The 21,991-nt window shown below is 36.3% G+C and overlaps 1 protein-coding gene and 1 non-coding gene across 2 annotated transcripts; both read right to left on the minus strand.

The window, feature by feature from the left end:
* Positions 1-2,579: 2,579 nt before the first annotated feature.
* Positions 2,580-2,686, minus strand: LOC127802968 (small nucleolar RNA R71). The gene has a single exon (XR_008023413.1). It is a non-coding gene; the product is annotated as a small nucleolar RNA R71 (small nucleolar RNA).
* A 16,885-nt stretch (positions 2,687-19,571) lies between these two features.
* LOC127802547 (auxin-responsive protein SAUR68-like) lies at positions 19,572-20,575 on the minus strand. Its single transcript, XM_052338399.1, has one exon. It carries the CDS (start codon positions 20,478-20,480, stop codon positions 20,028-20,030), a length of 453 nt encoding a protein of 150 aa, XP_052194359.1. The 5' UTR covers positions 20,481-20,575; the 3' UTR covers positions 19,572-20,027.
* Between the last annotated feature and the right edge of the window lie 1,416 nt (positions 20,576-21,991).

A 21,991-nucleotide genomic window follows, 5' to 3' on the forward strand; every position in this document is an offset into this window, starting at 1 on the left:
TAAAAAGATATATTCATATATCCATCACAATATAATTATAATATTTATTTTTATATATTTTGTAATTATCTTATGTATAAATAATTAAATTTATTTTTATGTTATTATTTATTTGTATTGCTTGAATTAAAAGGTCAAAAATTATATATGAAGTTGTACAAAATCATAGTTCAAGACAACTAAATCATAATTTTATTGATAAAATATTTAATTTAATTTAAATAAAGAAAATGGTATTTTATAATTTATTTTTAAATTATAAAATCAAACAGTGGATTTGAATGGCAAGGGAGGCATCGGAGGTGACTGCAACGGTGGAGGCGAACAACAATGGAGGTGTCGGTGGCAACTAGAATGATGGAGGTGAACGACAACTGAGGCATTGACAACGACTGCAACGCGCGAGGAACAATGATAGGAGAGGAGAAGGCTGCAGACGAGAATTAATAAAAGACCCACAATGTAATGCCTAGTTCCCATCTAGGTCGTTTCCCTTTGAAACGTAGCCGTCTCTTTATATTTGCCCTAGCGTGTGAATAGTAAGTTGGTTATTCATGAGTAACACCCGTAGGTGGGAGCCCGCGCGCTGGGCGCGGCTGGCTGCCGCTGGCCGCCCCCCTTGCTGCTGTGATGTTTTTTTTTCTTTTCTTTTTTTATTCTATTTCTTTTTCTGTTTAATTAATTATTTCTGATATTTTGTAAATTTTTGAAATAAAAAATATGTTTAAATAAATAAATAAAGGAGTATTTAAGCCTCTAAATTAATTATTAAATTAATATAAATTTGAGGCAATTGTGGAAAAAATTTCTATATTTTGGGAAATTAAATAATGGAGTATTTTCCTTAAATTTTGAAATTGGATAAGAATGCCTTGAGGTTTGTATTTCAAAAATTAATTTCCTAAGGGTTGGAAAATTATGGTATTTTGAAATAATTAAAGGGAAAAAATCAATGGAGATTTAATGAGGAAAATTTATTTAAATTTTTCTAAAGAAATATTAACCCCAAATATTTTCTAAAGGAAATGAATGTGAGATAAATGGGTTAATGGTAGGGGAAAAGAAAAATTATTTTCTTATAATTGAGGCCTTATGCCATAATTTATATGAAACAAGGGAGTTAGTTTATTTATTTTGATCTTGAGAAGTCATTCTTAGCTCTTCATTAAAGAGCTTGAGAAGGGGTGACACTTTGCAAGGTTTGGGTTTTATCTTCGCGGGGTCGTTTCGATATTTCCCGAATTCTTGAGTAGAGCGAAGGGAGGGCAAAGCCTAGTTTCCATCTAAGTCGTTTCCCATTGAAACGTAGCCGTCTCTTCATCTTTGTCCTAACGTGTGAATAGTAAGATGGATATTCGTGAGTAACACCCGTAAGTGGGAGCGGGGCGTTACACACAGAGAAAGAGAGAATGAGATGGAGGCATCGATTGGAACAACAGAAGCGAAGGGCAATGGAAGCTGCAACAAAGGTGTAATGCCCCTAAATTTTTTATACTCAATGAAGCTAGAACTCACTTCTTTTTTTTCCACATACAGGCATTAAGGAAAGCCTTTGCCAACGAAAGCAAATGATCGAACCTGTAACAAATTAAGTAGGGTTTCCACTAGTATTACTTTCACACAAGTACAAATAAAACCCACAACCATCAATATTCAATAAAATCAGTCTCACCCTTATCAATAGCTTTGATTACAAAAGTTTAGATTACAAGTTAATAAACAGTACAAAGGTTGAGATTCATAATACAGTCTAAGGAAACTAAGCTTCAACCACCTCCTTGCCTTTTTTGTTACTTGTGTTTGGGTGTACCTGGCACGTTTGAATATGTCATTGTAAGATATGAACATTTTAGTGAGTGATTCATGAAAGGAACTTTGTGCATGCAAATGTAGAATGCAAAAATGTCATGAAATCACCCGTCCCATGGTAGTCTGGCACCGTTGCCGGGGATTTGTTTGTTAATAATATTGAGATTTGCAATTTTTACTTTAATCTGGAATCATTTTCTGTTATTTAATTTTATAGTTTTTTTATTTATTTTATTCATTCATTCATTTTTTTTATTTTTTATTTTTTTAGGTGGATCTCATGGATGACCAGTGCTAGAAAATCTGAGTTGATTGATTTTGATCCAGAAATTGAAAGAACGTTTCATAGATTGAATAACCAACAAAGAGAGATATGGAAGCAGAAGATCAAAATATAGAAGCCCGAAGGTCATTGAGGGATTATGCATCACCTTCCGTTAATGGCATTGCCTCGAGTATTCGTAGGCCGGCAGTACAAGCTAACAATTTGAGATCAAGCCGAAAATCATCCAAATGATGCAAGCCACGGTTCAATTTGGTGGCTCCATTAATGATGACCCAAACGCACACATCTCCAACTTCTTGGAGTTTGTGATACTTTCAAGCATAACGGAGTCTTTGATGATGCTATACGCCTAAAATTGTTCCCATTCTCGTTAAGAGACAAGACGAAAGCGTGGTTGAGTTCACTTCCACCAGGTTCTATCACCACATGGAATGCCATGGCCCAGAAGTTTCTAGCCAAGTACTTCCCACCATAAAAAACTGCAAAGATGCGAAATGATATCACTACTTTTGTGCAGTATGAGATGGAGACATTGTATGAAGCCTGGGAGCATTTCAAGGAGTTGTTAAGGAAGTGTCCACACCACCAATTACCAGTTTGGCTTTAGGTACAAACTTTCTATAATGGGTTATCTTCTACTAATCGTTCTATGATTGATGCAGCTGCAGGAGGTACCATTATGAAAAAGACACCTGATGAAGCTTATGAGTTGTTGGATGAAATGGCGTCCAACAGTTATCAATGGCAAGTTGACAGGTTACCAATGAGGAGATTGACTGTGGGACATGAAGTGATCAACATCAGTGCTTTATCCGCTCAGGTGGCTACCCTTAATGCAAAGTTGGACAATTTATGCAACCCATCCATGCCTACCAGGAGCATCACTTGTGACTTATTTGGAGCGGTAGGACATGGTTTAGTAGAGTTCCAAATGGGGAATACTTTTGCAAGTGTGCCAAAATCTACCAACTTTGTAGGGAATTTCCATCGTCAAAAACAGAATCCATACAGCAACACTTACAATCCAAGATGGCGCAACCACCCCAATCTCTCATGGAGCAATCATAATGCCATAAACCATCAACCACCTTCTGGATTCCAGCCACAACAAGAGAAGAAACCAAGCTTGGAGGAGTTGATGACCAAGTTCGTAAATACTGCTGGGACAAGATTCCAAGGTATGGAAACCAAATTTTAGAACCAGGAGGCATCTATTCGAAACTTGGAGGTACAAGTTAAGCAAATTGCCAAGATGCTTTCTTCTAGACCCCAAGGCTCTCTACCAAGCAACACAAAGACCAATCCAAGAGAGAAAGCCAATGCCATCATGCTAAGAAGTGGAAAGGAGTTGTAGGATCCACCCAAAGCAATTGAACCCATGAGTAAGCAAGAGGGTATGATCCAAGGAGAAGTGCTTCCACCAAGGGAATCTTATGAGACTAAACTAAAAGAAGCTGAGACAACATAAACAAGGCCAAACTAGATGGAAGCCAAACGTGAGTATGAGTGGTCACCAAAAATCAAGTTTTCATATCCTAATGTCAAGCTATACATACCACCATTACCTTTCCCTCAAAGACACAAGCAGCACCAAAATGAGCAATCCGCCAAGTTCCTTGAGATGTTAAAGAAGCTGCACATCAATATTCCATTTGTGGATGCAATCACACAAGCCCCTAGCTACGCCAAGTTCTTAAAAGAGATTTTAGCCAACAAGAGGAAGCCAGCAGAATTTGAGACAATCAAGCTAAGTGAAGAGTGCTCTGCCATTGTGCAAAAGCTTAAGGATCCAGGGAGTTTTACTATCTCTTGTATTATTGGTGACATTTATTTGATAAAGTTTTGTGTGATTTAGGAGCTAGTATTAATCTCATGCCTTTAACTATTTTGAGGAAACTAGGTTTGGGAGAACCAAGGCCAACCACAATCACTTTGCAGCTTGCAGATAGATCGATCAAGCATCCAAGAGGTATTGTGGAAGATGTTTTGGTAAAGGTAGACAAATTTATATTCCCAGTTGATTTCATTGTCTTGGATATGATTGAGGACCTTGAGGTTCCCCTTATTTTATGGAGGCCATTTCTAGCTACAGGTAAAGCTTTGATAGATGTCCAACAAGGACAACTTGTGTTGAGGGTCCAAGATGACCAAGTAACATTTAATGTGTTTCAAGCTCTCAAGCATCTAGTAGAAGACCAAACTTGTTATAGACTTGATGTTATTGACTGTGTTGTGCATGATTACTTCCAAGTTAATAGGTTTGAAGACCCTTTGGAGGGTTGTTTAGTAAAGTCGATTACTACGGGTGGAGAGAATGATGCATATGAGGAGATTGTCAAGATGTTGGAGGCAAATTCACCCTCCTACCAAACCTGTACTAAGCAACATGGACCAAGATATGAGAAGCTAGAGAGACCACTGATGAAACTGCCCAAACCATTCATTGAAAAGCCACCTTCACTTGAGCTTAAAACCCTTCCATCATATTTGAAATATGCATTTTTAGAAGGTTTTTCATCCTTACCTGTGATTATTTCATTCCCTTTGACAGGTGACATGGAGACAAGGTTGTTACAAGTGCTCAAGAAGCATAAAAGAGCTTTTGGTTGGACCATATCAAATATTCAAGGAATAAGCCCTTCCATTTACACACACAAGATACTTATGGAAGATAACTACAAACCAACTATGCAGCCACAAAGAAGGCTCAACCCGATGATGCAAGACGTGGTTAAGAAAGAGGTGATCAAGCTTCTTGATGTAGGTACTCACAAGAAATTGCAACTTCATGAGATGGAGGAATGTCGTGAAGCAACATATGAGAATGCACGGATCTACAAGAATAGGACCAAGAGATGGCATGATATGCGTATTAACAAGAAAGAATTCAAGATTGGAGAGAAAGTTCTTCTCTACAATTCTAGGCTCAAGCTCTTCCCGGGCAAATTGAAATCAAGATGGTATGGTCCTTTCACTATCAAGCGGGTACATCCTTATAATGTTGTGGAGATTTTCAAGGACACTGAAGAATCTTTCAAGGTTAATGGACATCGCCTGAAGCACTATGAAGATGGCGGATTCGAGAAGGGCAACTCAGTCCTTCAGCTGCATGAGCCGAATTAAAGTCTCAAAGATAGTCAAGCTAATGACTATAAACAAGCGTTCTTTGGGAGGCAACCCAAGCTCTTTTTCCGTTTTATTTTTATTATTTCATTTTATTTTTTTTAAAAATAAATATGACCAATAATCTATACTTGTGATGTTGTGCAGGTTCAAAAGAAAGAAAAATAAAGCTGATTTAGTTTGGACTGGCGTGGGTATTCGTAATGTTCAATTATGTAGCCAGGGGAGTATTCATTTTTCATTCTCCTTCTTCTTTGTCTTTCACATTGAAGACAATGTGTTAAATAAGTTTGGGGGGTGAAATTATTAATTGTTGATATATGCTATTTGTTTTACTTGGGTGTTTTTTATGTGAAAATCTTTTGCAAAACTTAAATCAGGTGCATATTTGGCCAACCCCTAGACTATAAAATTTTGTGAAAGTTAAAATAAACAGAACCTGTTATTTGGAATCATGATTTGCATTTGGATTCTTTATTTTGTTTAACATTGAGTCTTTGATTTGGAATGGGCAAAATCTTATAAAGCAAGATTAAGTATACTTGGGTTCTAAGATTAAGTATACTTCACATATTCTTTGTGAAGTTGTGTGACTATGCATGAAAGATAAATGTAATGTTTTTCTTGTAATTGTTCCTTCTAAGTTAGGCCTAAACAAGGTTTAAGTAAATAAGGTGAATAATGTTGAGTGAGATGAAGCATAAAATGCACTCGTTCGGTTAAAAAAAAAAATGAGATAGAGCATAAAATGCACTCGTTTAGTTAAAAAAAAAAAGAAGAAGAAAGAAATAAAGAAAAAAAATGAAGAGAAAAAAAGGAACCCTATTTTACTACCTTTGTTTACAGTCGTGAGAATGAATGGTTGCAAGAATAGTTGTTGCATTATTTGATCTTGCGAGGAACATGACAAAGTATGATTGAGTTTAGAATTTTGTATGAATTCTTAACTTCGGAATGTAAGTACGCTTAGTTTTCTTTATTTTTTATTGTTGCATTTTAGATTGAGAATTTAAATGCAGACATAACAAATGATTTAAATGTGATGAATGATTCCGAATATAAGTTGTGTATTTTGAGAATATGATTTTTTTTCTTTGCTTGAAGACAAGCAATAATTCAAGTTTGGGAGTATTTGATGTGAAAATTTATTCACATTTATTGGTCATAATTGAGTAGTGTTTTTAGTATTTTATATGTGTTTTACTTAAAATTATTTAGTATTTCGAGTTACCTTTACAAATATTTAGGATGCGTTCTCTTTACTTTTCAATTTTTAGTTTTGAGTTTTGAATTCATTTTCAGTTTTCTGTTTTAATAATCTGTTTTTAGAAAATTGAAAACACATTCTCTTTGTCATTTTGAAAAACTATTTCTCAAAACAAAAAATTAGAAAACGCGTTCTCTTTGAAATTTTGAAAATAAATTTTTAATGATATTTTATTCAATAAATTTGATTATTTAGTAAATTAAAAATATTTAATGTTTATAAGTTATTAAAAAAAATCTACATTTTAAAGTTAATGAATTTTGTAACATTTTTTTTATTATAATAATAAAATATGAATAAATAAATAAATAAATGTGTTTTGAGTTTTGAGTTTGTTTTGGATGAAAACACTCAAAATAACTTTTTATTGTTTTGAGTTTTCTTTACAATTTTTTTTCTGTTTTCAAAAATTCATTTTTAAAAACAGTAAAGAGAACGTGTTTTCATTATTTTAGAAAATTGAAAATTAAAAATTACTTGAAAACAGTAAAGAGAACGCAACCTTAATTTTTAGTATTTTTTATTATTTTACTGGAATACTGTTTAGTGTTTGGTTTAAAAAAAATAAAATAAAAAAATAAAAATAAAAAGAAAGAAAAAAAATTATAAAGTTAATTTTAAAATTAATACTATAAATTAATATTATAATTTAAATAAAAATAAATATTATAAATAATAAGTATTATAATATAATTAAAGTTAATATAATTAGTAGTATATTAAATATTATATATTATATTATTTATATATATGATATATTATATATTATACTATTTATATTTATATATATATATTATATAAAGTCAGGTGAATGTGGAGTAAGTGAGTGCATTTTAAACTATAATATTATAATAATAAAAATTGAAATTAAGATGTGGATTAGGGCTCTGTGGTTGTGCGTGGAACTTCTAGATATATATATATATATATATATATAATAAATTGAGATGTGAAGCAGGGATTAGAGAGCGACACACGGACTAAAGGAAGCAATTAACAGAGGCTTGCGGCGCAGGAATTCGTGAGAAAGGAGACTTGGATGCGGTGGAACTTCAAGGCTGGCCGACCAAGAGAATTGGAAGCGGCACAAAGCAACCATGGAAATCATTAATTTTGGAGAAAAATTCTGAATTAATTTTTTTGATTGTTAATTCTTTAGTTTTTGAATTAATTCTTGATTTTTAATTATGTTTTTTCTAAGTTTAATTATGATGATTTCTGTTATCATGGTTGGTTGAATTTTTTGTTAACTAAGGTAATGAGATAGCCGCAAGACAATGTTGTGATTGATACTATTTTTGGTTAATTTGATGGATTTATTTTATGTGATATGGTTATTATTGTTTTGACAGTCTGATCACCTGTTAAATGATTTTATGAATATAGATTATACAAATCAAGTAATTCTATGTTAAGCTTTGCATATCACATAACTTAGATTGGATATTGAAACGAACCAAATATGAGTATTCATCTTTGCAGTAAATTGAATTTGCTTGAATTCGTAATTTGAGTTAGTGAATTTCACAAAACTTAATGCATCGTTAATTAATTAATTTTATATGGACTAAGTGTAGAATTAGTGATTAGCGATAGTTTTGTTATACCTGGACCAAAAGATAATAAATAAATTATAAAATTCCGTCGTCATATGTAAGTAAAATCCATTTAATTAATTTATTTGGTAAGAATTACAATATTCTTATAGGTGAATCGAATGCCTTAGCTAATCTTATCTTATCTCTCTGTTTTAACTTGTCCGATTGCTTTTTCTTTTGCTATTTTCGATACGTCATATTCTTCTTGTTTTATTTTATCTTTAGTTGGTGTTATCTCTAATTCAATTTTTCTAGATAAAGAATAGAATTGCTCCGTTTTGATACTTGTTTCAACAGTCCTCGTGGGAACGATACTTTACTCATTCACTTTATCACTTGATCGACTTGTGCACTTAACATTGCATTTTAGGCACGTTATAGTCATGCCAGGATGTTGCAATCATCCCCGCCCATTCATCATGTCCAAACTCCATAGCCCCATCACAAAATGGGCACGTGACCTCAGTCACACATGATGACCCATCAACTAACCACAAAAATGTTGTAATGCATGCCAATATAGAAGATATATGCCTGACCAAGGGAAAAATATATTATGCAAGCCATAAACTTACACACAAATTAAACAAAAATGATCAGGATGAAGCCAAACATGCAAGAACTACTCATCTTTGTTGTTTACCTTTTGGTAGTACTGTTCACAGAGAGCAAGATCAGGTTTTCTATAGAAAACATAAGTTTTTATAAATCAAAACTCAAATATTTTTACTTAGGATTGCTCTAAATGATTTTAATTAATTTTTTGAAAACTTGCAAGGAAAAATGATGTTGCATGCACCCTCATGCGCTAGGAGAAGAGGCTTCATGCGCTGCCACACGCAACCTGTTTCAACGCGTGTTCTGCACGCCCCATCGCCTTCTCTAGCAATGACAAACTTGTAGCTCATTTTTTTTTTTTCTCACACATCTTAACTCCGATTTAATCTCCATTTTTTTCCTATAACTCCCTCACTCTCTCTCCTCTACAAGAATATAAATTTAAACAGGACTTACCTCATAGTTTTTTAATTGTTTTGACATGAATTTCAGTGCAACTCCAAAGTTCCCGGCTAAGTTGTTTCTCCTTCGTTTTCACTAGAACTTTTCCTTTTTTGTTTTTCAAAATATTTCCCTCCTCAATCCTCACCTCCTATTTTCTCAAGTGGCTCAAGAATACATGACAACACCTCCTCAAAGGTTTATTTATAGACTTTCTCGGCAAATTATCTTTCGCCCATATTGCCTCAAAATTTGGACCCAATCATGACCATGCCATTTGTGCGCTTTGTTATGTGTGCCTCATCATGACTCCTAACTTCTTGTTCACCCAGTTCGTTACTCCACCAATTCAATTACGAGTTTTAAAAAATTATGCTTTTGGCCCATAGCTTCCTTCATTTACACTTCAACCCCTTATTATTTAGTTCTTTGATTATTCTTAAATCTCCTTAACACCCTTAGATAAGACTTATATTACGTCTACTTCCAAGATTTTCTGGTTAATTACACATTCTCCCATAATTTTTTTCAAAAACTACACTTTCACCCCAATACAGTTCATAGTTTCAGAAATAATCCAAGTACACATATATTTTTATAAAATCTCGGGTATTACATCGCAAATAACGACTAGAAACATTGATGGTGACGGCTTCAACTGCAGCAAATTGCAATGAAGGCGGCTGTGTCGGAGGCCAATGGAGGCGAACGGTGACAAGAAAAAGAGTAGCACACGCCGACGATAATAAGAAGAGAGAAAGTGGGGGAATGAGAAAGGGTTTTATGCGGATTTACTACAAAAAAATCCAGCATTTAGTGATGAAAAAGTCTGTTGCCAAAGCTTCAAATTTTTTCGCTAAATAATTTAGCAACAGACTTAGCGACAAACTAAAATTGATCTCTAAAGTTAGCGTCGCTAAATTTTAGCGACGGAGCAATTTTGTGACAAAATCAACAACGAAGAAAATTTCGTCGCTGTTTACCGACGAAAATGTTTCCGTCACTAAACAGCAATAGAATTACATTCTATCGTTGAATTAGCAACGAGAAAACAATAAAAAGCAAGCCCGCGCGCCCACCGAGTGGCCTAGCCTCTTCTCACCACTTGGCGAGCCCACCCTACCAACAGCCCAACTTCATTCTTGCCATTTCCAAGGATTAATCCTTGGACCTCTCAGATTCCCTCTGCATGCGCGACCAACTGATCTAAATGCCTCCTTGTTCTATTATGCACATAAAATATATTTATAGTATTTTTGTTTAAACTTTTCACAATTACATTTGTAGCCCAAAATTTTTTAAATTTATTTTCAAAATATTCCATTACAATTTAATTTGTAATTCAATTTGAATTTAATTTTTTTTAATTATTTAGCAACGAAATATTTCGTTGCTAAATAATTTTAATTTTAGTTTAATTTTTTTAATTATTTAGCAACAGAATCATTTCGTCACTAAATAATTTTAATTTTATTTTAATTTTTTTAAAATTATTTAGTGATGGAATGATTCCGTTGCTAAATAATTTTAATTTTAGTTTAATGTTTTTAATTATTTAGCTACGAAATGATTCCGTTGCTAAATAAATTTAATTTTATTCATTATTTAATTTTGTCACTAACTAATTATAATTTTATTTTATTTCTTTTAATTATTTAGCGACGGAATCATTTCGTTGCTAAATATGAATAATTTTAATTTTATTTTATTCATTATTTAGCGACAAAATATTCCGTCGCTAAATTTAAAATTTAATAAAAAATATTAAAAATTATTTAGTTATGGAATATTTAGTTACTAAATTTAAAAAAAATTAAAAAAATTTGGCAACATATTATCCGTTGCTGAGCCATCTCTAATTAGTGACAGAAAAATTCTGTCGCTAAAGCCGTCACTAAATTACAAATTTTTTGTAGTAATTGGGGGTAGTAACATTTGGAAACTTCTCATTGGCAATTATGTACAATCAACATGTGACTTTTACTATTGGCCACATCAATGCCACGTCACCAACTCAATAAGTTACATGCTAGAAAATCTTAAATGTGATCACATTGCAAAATATTTTAAATTTTTGTGATCACATTACAAGAAATTGAAGTTTAGTGACCACATTGCAATAGACACCAAAGTTTTGTGACATTTGGTGTGATTTACCTTACCTTACTTATTATATTGTTATGCATCTTTTGTGCATAAATAAATAAAGCATATAAAATATATACATAAACTCATAGAAATCCTAAGCTTATAATAAGTCTAGGCAGCGAGTGGGAGGAAGCACCTTGACTTTTCGATAGTCACTACTGAAATTTCGAGTTGTTTCTCAACTTAGTCCACCACTACAATGCCTTTAGCATCCTTGGACGCCCCAATCCACTCAGCATCTGTGGATGCCTAAATCCACCTTGTATCTGCTACTTAGTCCACCAATAGAATGCCTTTAGCATCCTTGGACGCCTCAATCTACTCTGCATCTGTGGATGCTTAAATCCACCTCGTATCTGACATTCTAGATCTAATGTTATGTATGGCTCCAACATATTCGAGGTCCTATAACCCTCTAGATTGGACCAGATCATCCTCTTTGCCAACCTATAACTAAAGCTTTATCACATAATCTCTACTTGGGGAACTGTAACGGCCCGTCTCCCGGAGCCCCTACTAGTATAGAGGATCCGTGAGAGGGTCATTACTTGAGTGATATAGAACAATAACACAAATTAAAAGCTCAGACACCACCCTTATTGAAACCATAATCTCTTTATCATATAACAACTCGTAATCATTTTTACATAACCATTCACCACTTGGGCCCACCTGGGCTTACATAACATACATTTGACTAGAAATATAAAGGCATTCCTCTGACTTAGACACACGACACCCAGGATCTAGTTTCAGGAGAGCTCTACACTTGCTATCATGACTCGACTATCTGGACCCAACTCCGCCGTACGCACATGCAGTCTCGGGATACTCTTACCTGGAATGATGGAAAACAAAGATGAGTCACGAGACTCAGCAAGCTCATGAAAGAAAGACAACTGGTTATGGATAGGACTCTTCCCAACATCCCATGCAATTCATGCCAGTGCAACTACACTATGTCATGATCCATACGTGCCTTACTTCTAAATGCATAACATAAAATCAACTGCACATAAAGGGTCCTTGGGGCCCACATAAGCCATACAATGGCACCCAAGTCCCGCATACAAACCTATTGGCAGCCTTTTATAGGCTACCATATCACCTCTATTCCAAACATGCTCTCTTATGTCATCATATCGTCTTATCATGTCGTTGCCGTGGGACTTTAACCCCCGGTCTTGTTGTTGCCGTGAGACTCTAACCCCCGGTCTTTCCATGGTCCACGCCGCTGTGGGTCTTACTCCCAAGGTCTTACCATGGCCATGCCCACTGCACATACTCATAACTTAAAACCGCACATTCTCACTATGTAATACAACAATTAGGAGATGAAACGGCTTATGTAGCATAAATGTGATGATAAGGCCCCCATAAACCAAGCATCAGGCCATGCTATGCCCACATAGGGATACACACATACGAAATGCTCTAAATGCACTAGCTCACCTAAAGAACCCAAGTTAACTCTTAGACCAATTGGGTCATGCAGATGTTCACGCATCCAACACACATAAAGGATGTCCCCAAGTGAATGCAACTTAAGCCCTATGCAACACACACATCATGATATGCACAAGCTAATGCGGGACTCTGGCAGTACTAGCTCTTCTAGCCCATCTAGCGCTTATCGTAACAGCCGATGACTAGCACTCATACATCCAGCCATCAATTGCCACGACCTACGGTCGACAGTCAGTGGCTTTGTACCCCATACCCTTAGACACACATAGATAACATTAAATTCAGTCACTTAAGCTCATCATTTCGCACACTTTAACCATAAGAACATAGCCACCATTATGTCATTTACATTCTCATCTCTTCTCATACACAAAAAACCATCTCCACATTCATAATAATTTATTAACATAACCCCATAACCCTGACCATAGCCACTTTCTAAGAACTTAGCCCCAACGGGTTCGGCATCATTTCCAAGGAAAGCGAAGCGATACGAAGCTCCGTGATGGTCGAAATGAAAGACACCATGACATCCTTACTTAGCTCATTTCATTAACAATAAACTCATTAATAAAATATAAATCATAGGGTGGTTGCCACGCGGATTATAATTATTAATGCGTGGAATTGAGTCACAGTGAAGAAGAGAATAAAATACAAAAAATGACGGAGACTTTCACGGGAAATAAAGAACATGAGAAGAGGGTTAGGAGATTGTCTGAAAACGGTTGATTCTTGACTTTTACGCACTCCCGCTGTGAAGAAATACAATTAGAATAGATAATGAATTCTCGGGCCCCAATTAATTAATTTCGACCGTATAAGATTAATATCTTTATGTGTGTAATATTCTAATAATTTATTTAACTTACCTGGATACTTAAAACGCGAATTAAACCAAATTTTTTCCACTTTTTCTTCAATTTTTTTCACCCCCGCGAGCTACTAGCCGATCCCTTCTTTCTCCTTCTCAATCCCTTAATTTCACTTTGCTGGCTTGCTTCACTCCAATTTGTATGTTTTAAACACACTGCTTGCTACCCAAGATTTGTCCTTTTTATACACAATTCAAGTGGCTTTTAAGCCACAAAAAGAAATGGCCAAGGATGTGGCCACACACACATACAAATATATATATATATATTAATTAATTAATTAATTAAATTCAATTTGATTAACTCTTTTATTATTATTATTATTATTATTATTATTATTATTATTATTATTTCTATTATTATTGTTATTATTTTTACTATATTTTATTATATTATTTTCATAAATACTTCCAATTAATTTAATTAATCACCTTAATTTCCTATTTCTTCAAAATATCATAGATAAGTATTTTCTCAAAAATCTCCAAATTTTTTGGATGGTACAAGAACAATCCCCCGAACTGCTTTCTTTCCAAAAAGCTACGAACCAAGCAAAATCCATGCTTGAGACAACCCATAATATATTCTTGCTCTTGCTCAAAACAATCTCAAGCGACTTTGTACTCCTCAACAACCCTCTTGTACATCGCATTTACATCTCCAACTTTGGCTTGGCATTCTCTACTTTCGCTTATAACTACTAGAGCCCGTCGTTGGCTTACTCCAGTTAATCATTCCTTGGATGATTCTTTTGAACCTCCAGAATCGATTTAACACTTGAAATTAGGCTTGTCTTCATTATTCGTTGCGCCTTCTTCTCCCTTTTTGTGCAACTCATCAAGCTAGCGCTTTATTCACTCGCATCTACTGTTGAAGCATGACTTTTTATTCTTATCTAGTTTAGAATTAAAACCTTGCTGCAAAATATCAACTCGGAGAGCGATTCCCTAAGGCACATTTCCCTAAGACTTGCAGATCAGGTGTTATCCACACCTAGCATGACCCGTCTCGACTCTCGTTTCCATTCAAAGCAATTCCTTAAGGGGACCACATTTCTTAATGTCCCCCCAGTGCATCTTATTCACATTCATCAACTCTGACTTGACACTCTTTGCCTTTACTTGCAAGTACTAAAGCTATCTGCGAGTCTGCCCTAACTCATCTATTAGTATTTAAGTTCCTTTTGTTCCATCACTGTAATACTCAAAAAATTCTTAAGGTTATAAATGGGATTTTACAAAGGGTATAAGTGAAATTTTTAAAAGAATGAGGCTATAGAGTACACTATCACAAGTTTTAAGTGACTGAATCAACTGCGAGGAGTGTCTTGGACCTTAGATGTCAAAGGAAAATGGAATACTATAGATAAGTGATTCAGGGCATGATTTTAAGCGTCAAAAGAAATTGGATCGGGAATGATTTTCATTATAGCCATGAATCAGGTTGAAAAATCGAATCATTGTAGGAGACTTTCAGAAAGTCAACGGAACCCTGAGAGAGTTTCGATTTTGCATAAGAATAAACCCTGAAATGGTTTCGGGATGAAACAAGGGTCCCGTGAGGGCCCGGAGGGCGAAATTGTCCTTATCAAATAAGTTTTAAGTTATTAATTTTGAAATTTCAGTATTTTAATCCAAATGAAATTGATATCCAATGATATAATTGCAATAATGTAATGCCTAAAGTGGGATTAAGAATTTAACTAAGATATATATATATAATTGTTATAATATATAATATAATAAATTATATATGCCAAGTGATAGTTATAATATATATATATATATACATATGCTTGAGGATAGAAGTGAGCAGCATGAGATACATATTATATGTATTTGTGAAAACTTGATATTTGTGTGTGCGTGAAGGCCAAGTTCCTTTATAATATATATATATATATATATATATTATATTATGCATGTATGTCTGAGGGGCAAGAAACTAGAATCTGAGGAAGCAATCTGTGGGCTCAAATTGGAAGCACATTGAATTTGGGAGCAGTAGCTTGCACGCAAGCTTTGATATATTATAATATATATATATATATATAATATTATAAATAGGTGCTTGGTGTCTAAGCATCCAACTAGTATATAATATAGGCTTGGGCGCAATGAGCAAAGGTGGGGAAAGAAAAAGGAGAAGAGAAGAAGGAAGTGGATGAGAAGGAGATAAAAGAAGAAGAAGAGAAAGAAAAGAAAGGAAAAATATGAAAAAATTTTAGAAAATTTTAAGAATTAATTTGGGGCTAGATGAGCATACTTGGAGCGAGGAAAATTGATCAGGCACGCATTTAGAGGTCAGAGCACGCATATCGAGAAAGTTTGAGAGGCTAAGTTAAGGTGAGTAAAATTTTTAGAAAATTTCAGAAAAATTAGGAAAGTTATTTTATGAATTATTATAGAGAAATATTTTAGGAATATTTAGTTTTGAATTTTTAAGGAGAAAATTATGAAAAATTGAGAAAAATAGATATTGATATTCTTTTGAATAAATACATTCTCTAGGGATCTTTGAGGCTCAAGTTTGAGCATTAGTTTGATTACTTGAAGTTTGGCACAAAAATTGAGGTTGTGCACGCTAATCAAGGCATTCTGAAATTTGTCAAAGATGAATGTTTGCCCCAAAACTTGTTTATTGAGAATTGTTCTTACCCAACAAACTTGGTATTTATTCTATCTAAATGAGTCGTGATGTCATGCAAAATGGTTTTATTGCATGCAAACACTAACCGGTAATGGTTCGCTTCATGTGGAAGGTTTGTCCTCAAAACGTTTTATACACGTGCTTTGTGTTCTATGCAATAAACGATGTTCATAAAATGTTGTTTATATGATGCTTTGAATTGTGATATGTGGCATTGTCATGCATTTGTATTGTTCATATAGGATATCAGTTTGGAATGTTGTCTAGATAGTGTAATCGTAATTCCCCAAGGGTGTTGCCGGAATAATGTATAGGGGTATCTTATGTTGGTGTGCATGCCGAGATACCCGCCTAGGTTTTTGTGCCGAGCCATATAGCCAAGGAAGTTGCACTATGACGACTGGTGGTTCATGTGGGATATGAGTTGGGATTGGGTAATGGTTCTTGAATGTTTTTGAATGGGAACGCAATTCCTGACGTAATTGTGGTGAGCTGGGTTCCTGCGTTGATGTGACTCTCCTGGGCCGGGAATGGTAATGATTGTTCCCAAGATGTTGGGAAGATGCGTTGACCTTGCCCCTCTTAAGGTAGGACCGTGTTGTGTCAGTGTGTCGGTGTGGTGACGTGGCCTTTAGAGAGATTGCTCTTTTCCCGTGGTTGGGTTAAGCCTTGTGTGGGATTCTCTTGGGCTAGGGCTTGTCAAGATTGTGTTGGTTTATTCCATGTCTTGCATTCATTCATGGAAACGTGTTTTGAACTCTCATTTAGATAATTCATCATCTAATATGGACTTTGTCCCTGGAATATTCAAACATTCCAGGTGAAGGCAGCGGTGCGAAAGAAAAAGGGATTGTTGAGGAGTGATGGCAGTCAATGGATAGTTTATAGTATGTCATTTCAATTATGTTGTTTATTTTGATGACGTCGTGTAAAACATTGGTTCGGCTTTATGTTATGAATAAAGTGGTTTAGGTTATGTTCTATTGAGGTTTCGATCTAGTTTCGGCATTTGAGGTGATTTACCTATCTCAGTTTATTAATGATTCTAAGTTGATATACTGAGAAGATGTAACGGGATCTTCGGTGATTGATTTATGTGTTGGGTTTCTGTTGAAAAAAATATATATATATCCCTAAAATCTTACGTTATCTAACGCCGTAACAATAATGACACTTGTTGCAATAATGACACTCGTTACACAACCATATGCAACTTTATTGTGTCTTATCTAGTGCTCTTCTTTAACCCTTGTTAGCCTTGCGTGGAGGTAGGCATTACTAATTGTCTATCACTAAATGCCTTGCAATCATAAACAATAAGATGTTAAGATCAGACAAATCTTAACCTCTCATCTTAGCAACCAAGAACCTGTGAACATACCTTGACTGAGCATTGTTCACCAATATGAATACTTTAAAAAATCCTTCCCATGGATCCTTGCTCACCTCGTGGTGACATAGTTAAATACGTTGGCCTCGCCCCAACCTACGACTTGGCCACACTATTAGCATCAAATAAGTGCGAACAATCCCAAATTATCCTCACGCCTTGATCATCCATGCCATCCCCTTGGCTCAATCCTCTTCGCCATGTACATGAACCTTCATCTTCATGCAAGCGTTCTTCTGCTCACCCAACTTGGTTCGAAATTCCTCAACGTATCTAATAGAGTTGCGCAACCGGAGCAAGTTCCAACTTCTCCCTTGTATTTTTATATACTCTACCCTTTGACTTTTAGTCAAAGACAAGAATGAGAGGCCGTTATTGTAGCTTAACCCCCGGGACAGTTTCCCCTGAAGAATTCCTTAGGAAGATATCCTCGAGAAATGTGTAAAAAGCCAAATCGAAAGCCAAAATTAATAATAGTAATCAAAAGGAACCTTGCCTTATAAGTAAAGTAGGGGTAAACTACCTTGCTACAACCTTTTTTTAGTCGTGCAAGCACCCATGCAGGCACTCAAAGTCTTCCACGGGCCTTTGGACCCTGAATACCAGTTCACCAGCTCTAGCCCTAATGCCCCAAAGACCCAGCCGTGCCTACTGCCTTGGCCATGCTTGTCCAACCATGCCCATCCACCATGATATGCACCCTGCACACTTAGCTGAGTCCTATGCGTGCCCAAGCGCGCCTCACACATACCTCTTTACCTATGCAACCACTTGCGACCTGGCCTTCCGCACCCACTCATGCCCTCTTACCACACACCGTTTGATTAAAGCACCCGAGTGCCTTCTCACGTTGTGCCGAGTTTCTCCTTCACAAGCACCCATGGATGACCCTCTCAGGCATCTGCGCAAGCACTCATTCAAGTCTTTGGTGACCTACCGGGTCACCCAGAGACCCCAAGATCTCACCACTTGTCACCTTGTCGTGATAAGGCTTATCTCTTAAGCCTCAATTTCCCTTTGGGACCCTTTCCCCAAGGGAGGGGGGGAAGGGGGTGTTTCTTACTTAGGACCCTCCATGCATGCCTAACCCCAGGACCACTAGATGTAGCAGGAGAGCCATGCAGTCCCTACACTTGCGTATCACATGCTGATCACACGTCCCAGTTATGACTCTGTAAATGCCTGTCGCTTCCATGGCTTCAGTCAATCCACTCCAATCATATAATCTCTCTCTCTCTCTCTCTCTCTCTCTCTCTCTCTCTCCTTATGTGTTACTCACCCGAAGGGTCCACATGCATAATTCGCTCATATTGCTTACCCATGCAACTCCTCATAGGGTGCCCACAAACTCAATTCGTGCATTGCACTCGAGCATATTGCATCATGCTAGATCTCTATTTCTTCATAACTTGTACTTACTTAAGTATCAGAGGGCCTGCGTAGGAGAAATCCCTGCGTGCCTTCTAACTGCCTTTTGTCTTGCAGATGATCCAGAATACTTTCTTATAGATTGTACAAGCATCCTCTAAAAAGACCAATCCGAGGCACCCTTACCTCTTTGGTGCTCGTTCCTCCTGCTCTTTTGGTGCTCTACCCTTTTGCTCCTCGGGATAGCGAGTCGAACCTTTAGTTGTCGATTTCCTTTAACCCCTTGCTCTTCCATCTGGTTAGGCCCTGTTGATGGTTTGTTGAGATTTCTAGGCAAATAAATTCAATTGTTGTATTTTTTACAACAACACTAAGTGCATAGCACATAAAACTTGCTGATTTCAATGGTCAAGACAACCTAGGTATTGGAGTTGACATCACTCGAAAAATAAAATCCAACATAGTTTGCATTCATTTTTTCCAAATGAAAAGGAAATTTGAAAATGACGATAATATTTAGACACACACAAAATAACTCTATAATTGTCCACATTATTTTAAACGTGTTAGGCTTCTTTGGGATGACCGTCTTTGCGCGGTCCCTGAAGCTTATACCCTCGATTACGTCAAGGGAGGTAAATCGTAGGTTGGGCTTTTGGCTCTTGCGCAAGACGATAATCGAACTCGTAATCCATCAAATTAATACTGATATATTGCTCTTCTGATCGCTCGACCTATACTCTTAAGGTAACGTGTTATGCTTTTTTTAACTCTATACTATCCGCCAACCCATTGAACACTTTTACCTCCTTCTAACCCTATGAACAAACCTCCAATCAAGGGTTATTCTTGAAGGACAAGATCTGGCCCAACAATGATGAACAATTTCTTTTCGTTTGGATTGAACGGAAGAAAATTTCAGTTCTGTCTCATGGCAGAGGGAAAGCAAAATTCAAAATGTTGTCTGCATATATTGGGAATCAATCAAACAATACTTTCGACGGGAGTATCTACAAAATTTGAGCGACGGGGTACGATCTTCTTCCGCCTAGCAGCTGCAGAGTAGTGATTGCTGGGAGGGTTTTTGTTGATGATGAAGAAGAGAGCTATACATTGAACATCTTCCATTATTTGCAATGGACACCAGCAGAGCTTTCTGCATTTCTTTGGATGTGCGGCGTGGGATTAAAGAAACCACATACTCCATGAATGCCGAATCGCATGGCAGCGTAATGGGTCCATCGCTTGGTAGTCCGAACTCTTCCTCGGACAACTCAAGGAGCCCTCTGATAATCTCATGGTTAAGATACGCGATTGGAAAAGCGTAGCGTCTTTGATCCGCCGTGTAGACAACAAAATGACCCCTATCGGCCACTGATGATGAGCTGCAACCACTACTGACATCTCCTTCGGCTCTTGGTATTGGAATTCTTCTTCTTCTGATGGCGGCCACCCGTTGCCATTTCCTTGACATCTTGATGAGTTTCTTGGTGCTGATCATATTGTCTTGGTTTATTATATTATGATCGAGGAGAAGAGAAGAGAAGAGGTTGGTATCTCCGAATGATGAATTGGTTTGCGGTGCTAATCTGAAGGAGGTAGATAGCTGTATATAGCCAGAGGCACTGCCATTGAACGTGGCTTTCTATGGGTAGGGTCCATGGCTGCAAGATCATGTGCTATTTAATGCAGAAGAGGACTGGGCAGTGGCCAATGGCCATGTTTTGTTCTTTCTCAACATGAAAAACCGTGGTCCTTCTGTGTGTGAAGTGGTTAGATGACACATCGGGCCCGAAGCCAGTGGTTTTTGTGATTCCATGCCTTAAGAACCACAAGAAAAGGGCCCGATTGGTCTGGTAGCTGGGCTATATTTCTATCCCATGTTAACGTGCCAACTACTTCCATGAATATGCATATCAATGAAAGAATAGGTTGCGCTTGCCATTGAGCGAGAGTTTAAATTTTTGAGGCAGCGAGTATTTTCAGAACAATAGAGAACGTCAAACCTAACATGTGGGAATAAACCATGAGACAAGAACGAACTATGTTATGCTGTCCGTATGAAGGGATATCAAGACCTTCACGTTATCTTAATTTGCAATTTGGAGGCCCCAGCGACATTTAGGTGCTTCCCACTAAATGTGTGGGATATAATGCTTCTTAAAGAATTATTTTGCTCCCATTTTCTAACTTTACTGCATTAACCAGATTTAGTTGAATTAGTTTATCGAATTTAAGCATGTTATTAGTATTTGGGGGCACATTTTCTTGAGATGGAGAAGAGATTGTTGCCCCATTTACCGTTTTGGACCAAAAGCAGAGGCTATTTGATTCATTTGAAATTTCCCTTCGTAATTCCCTATCTTCTTATTCTCTTTTCTTACACTTTTCTGGGGGGTTTTAACTTCTAAAATGCTCCTCGACAACAGCAATGGTTTATATGCTGCTGTGTTTACTTTGACATGGCTTGCTGACATTAGTTTCACCAGCTTCTTGGTGTCACCAATTCCCTTTACATGTATTTCTAACAAATCAATCATCAATTAATGATTTTGTAACAATGAATTATATAGATGCTTACTGTATTTTATGAAATCAATCATCAATTAACTGCTTTTTACATTCCTTGACAGCTGCTTGTTCCAGATTCAACAGAAATTCTGGTACTCAAGATTTCCTAGAGGAATAACTTGCTTCTTTCTGGGAAAGATAGGATATGCCAGATCATTCTGCTCTCATATGTACTTGTATCATCAAATCAGCGTGTTAGTTTCCTAAAAATATGGACTTGCACTGCCACCACCAATTACTTTTTTCTATCCTTTTTCTTCTTGAAAGGAAGATTACTAAGAAGAGTGAACTGCTAAGCGTTGCCAATTTCCACTGGGTTTCATGTGCTTCTCCAATCCGAGTGGATACAATCTCAATGCTTGTGAGTTGGAGGGTAAGTGTCTAGCCCCCGACACCTAGTACTACAAGAATTTCTTTTGAGTTGGTTGTAAGCGCTTAGAC

The sequence above is a fragment of the Diospyros lotus genome, chromosome 5 (assembly GCF_014633365.1).
Source record: "Diospyros lotus cultivar Yz01 chromosome 5, ASM1463336v1, whole genome shotgun sequence".
NCBI classification, from domain to species: domain Eukaryota; kingdom Viridiplantae; phylum Streptophyta; class Magnoliopsida; order Ericales; family Ebenaceae; genus Diospyros; species Diospyros lotus.

Excerpts from the sequence above, each read along its gene's own strand:
- LOC127802547 (XM_052338399.1), bottom strand. The coding sequence starts at position 20,480 with ATGATCAGCACCAAGAAACTCATCAAGATGTCAAGGAAATGGCAACGG.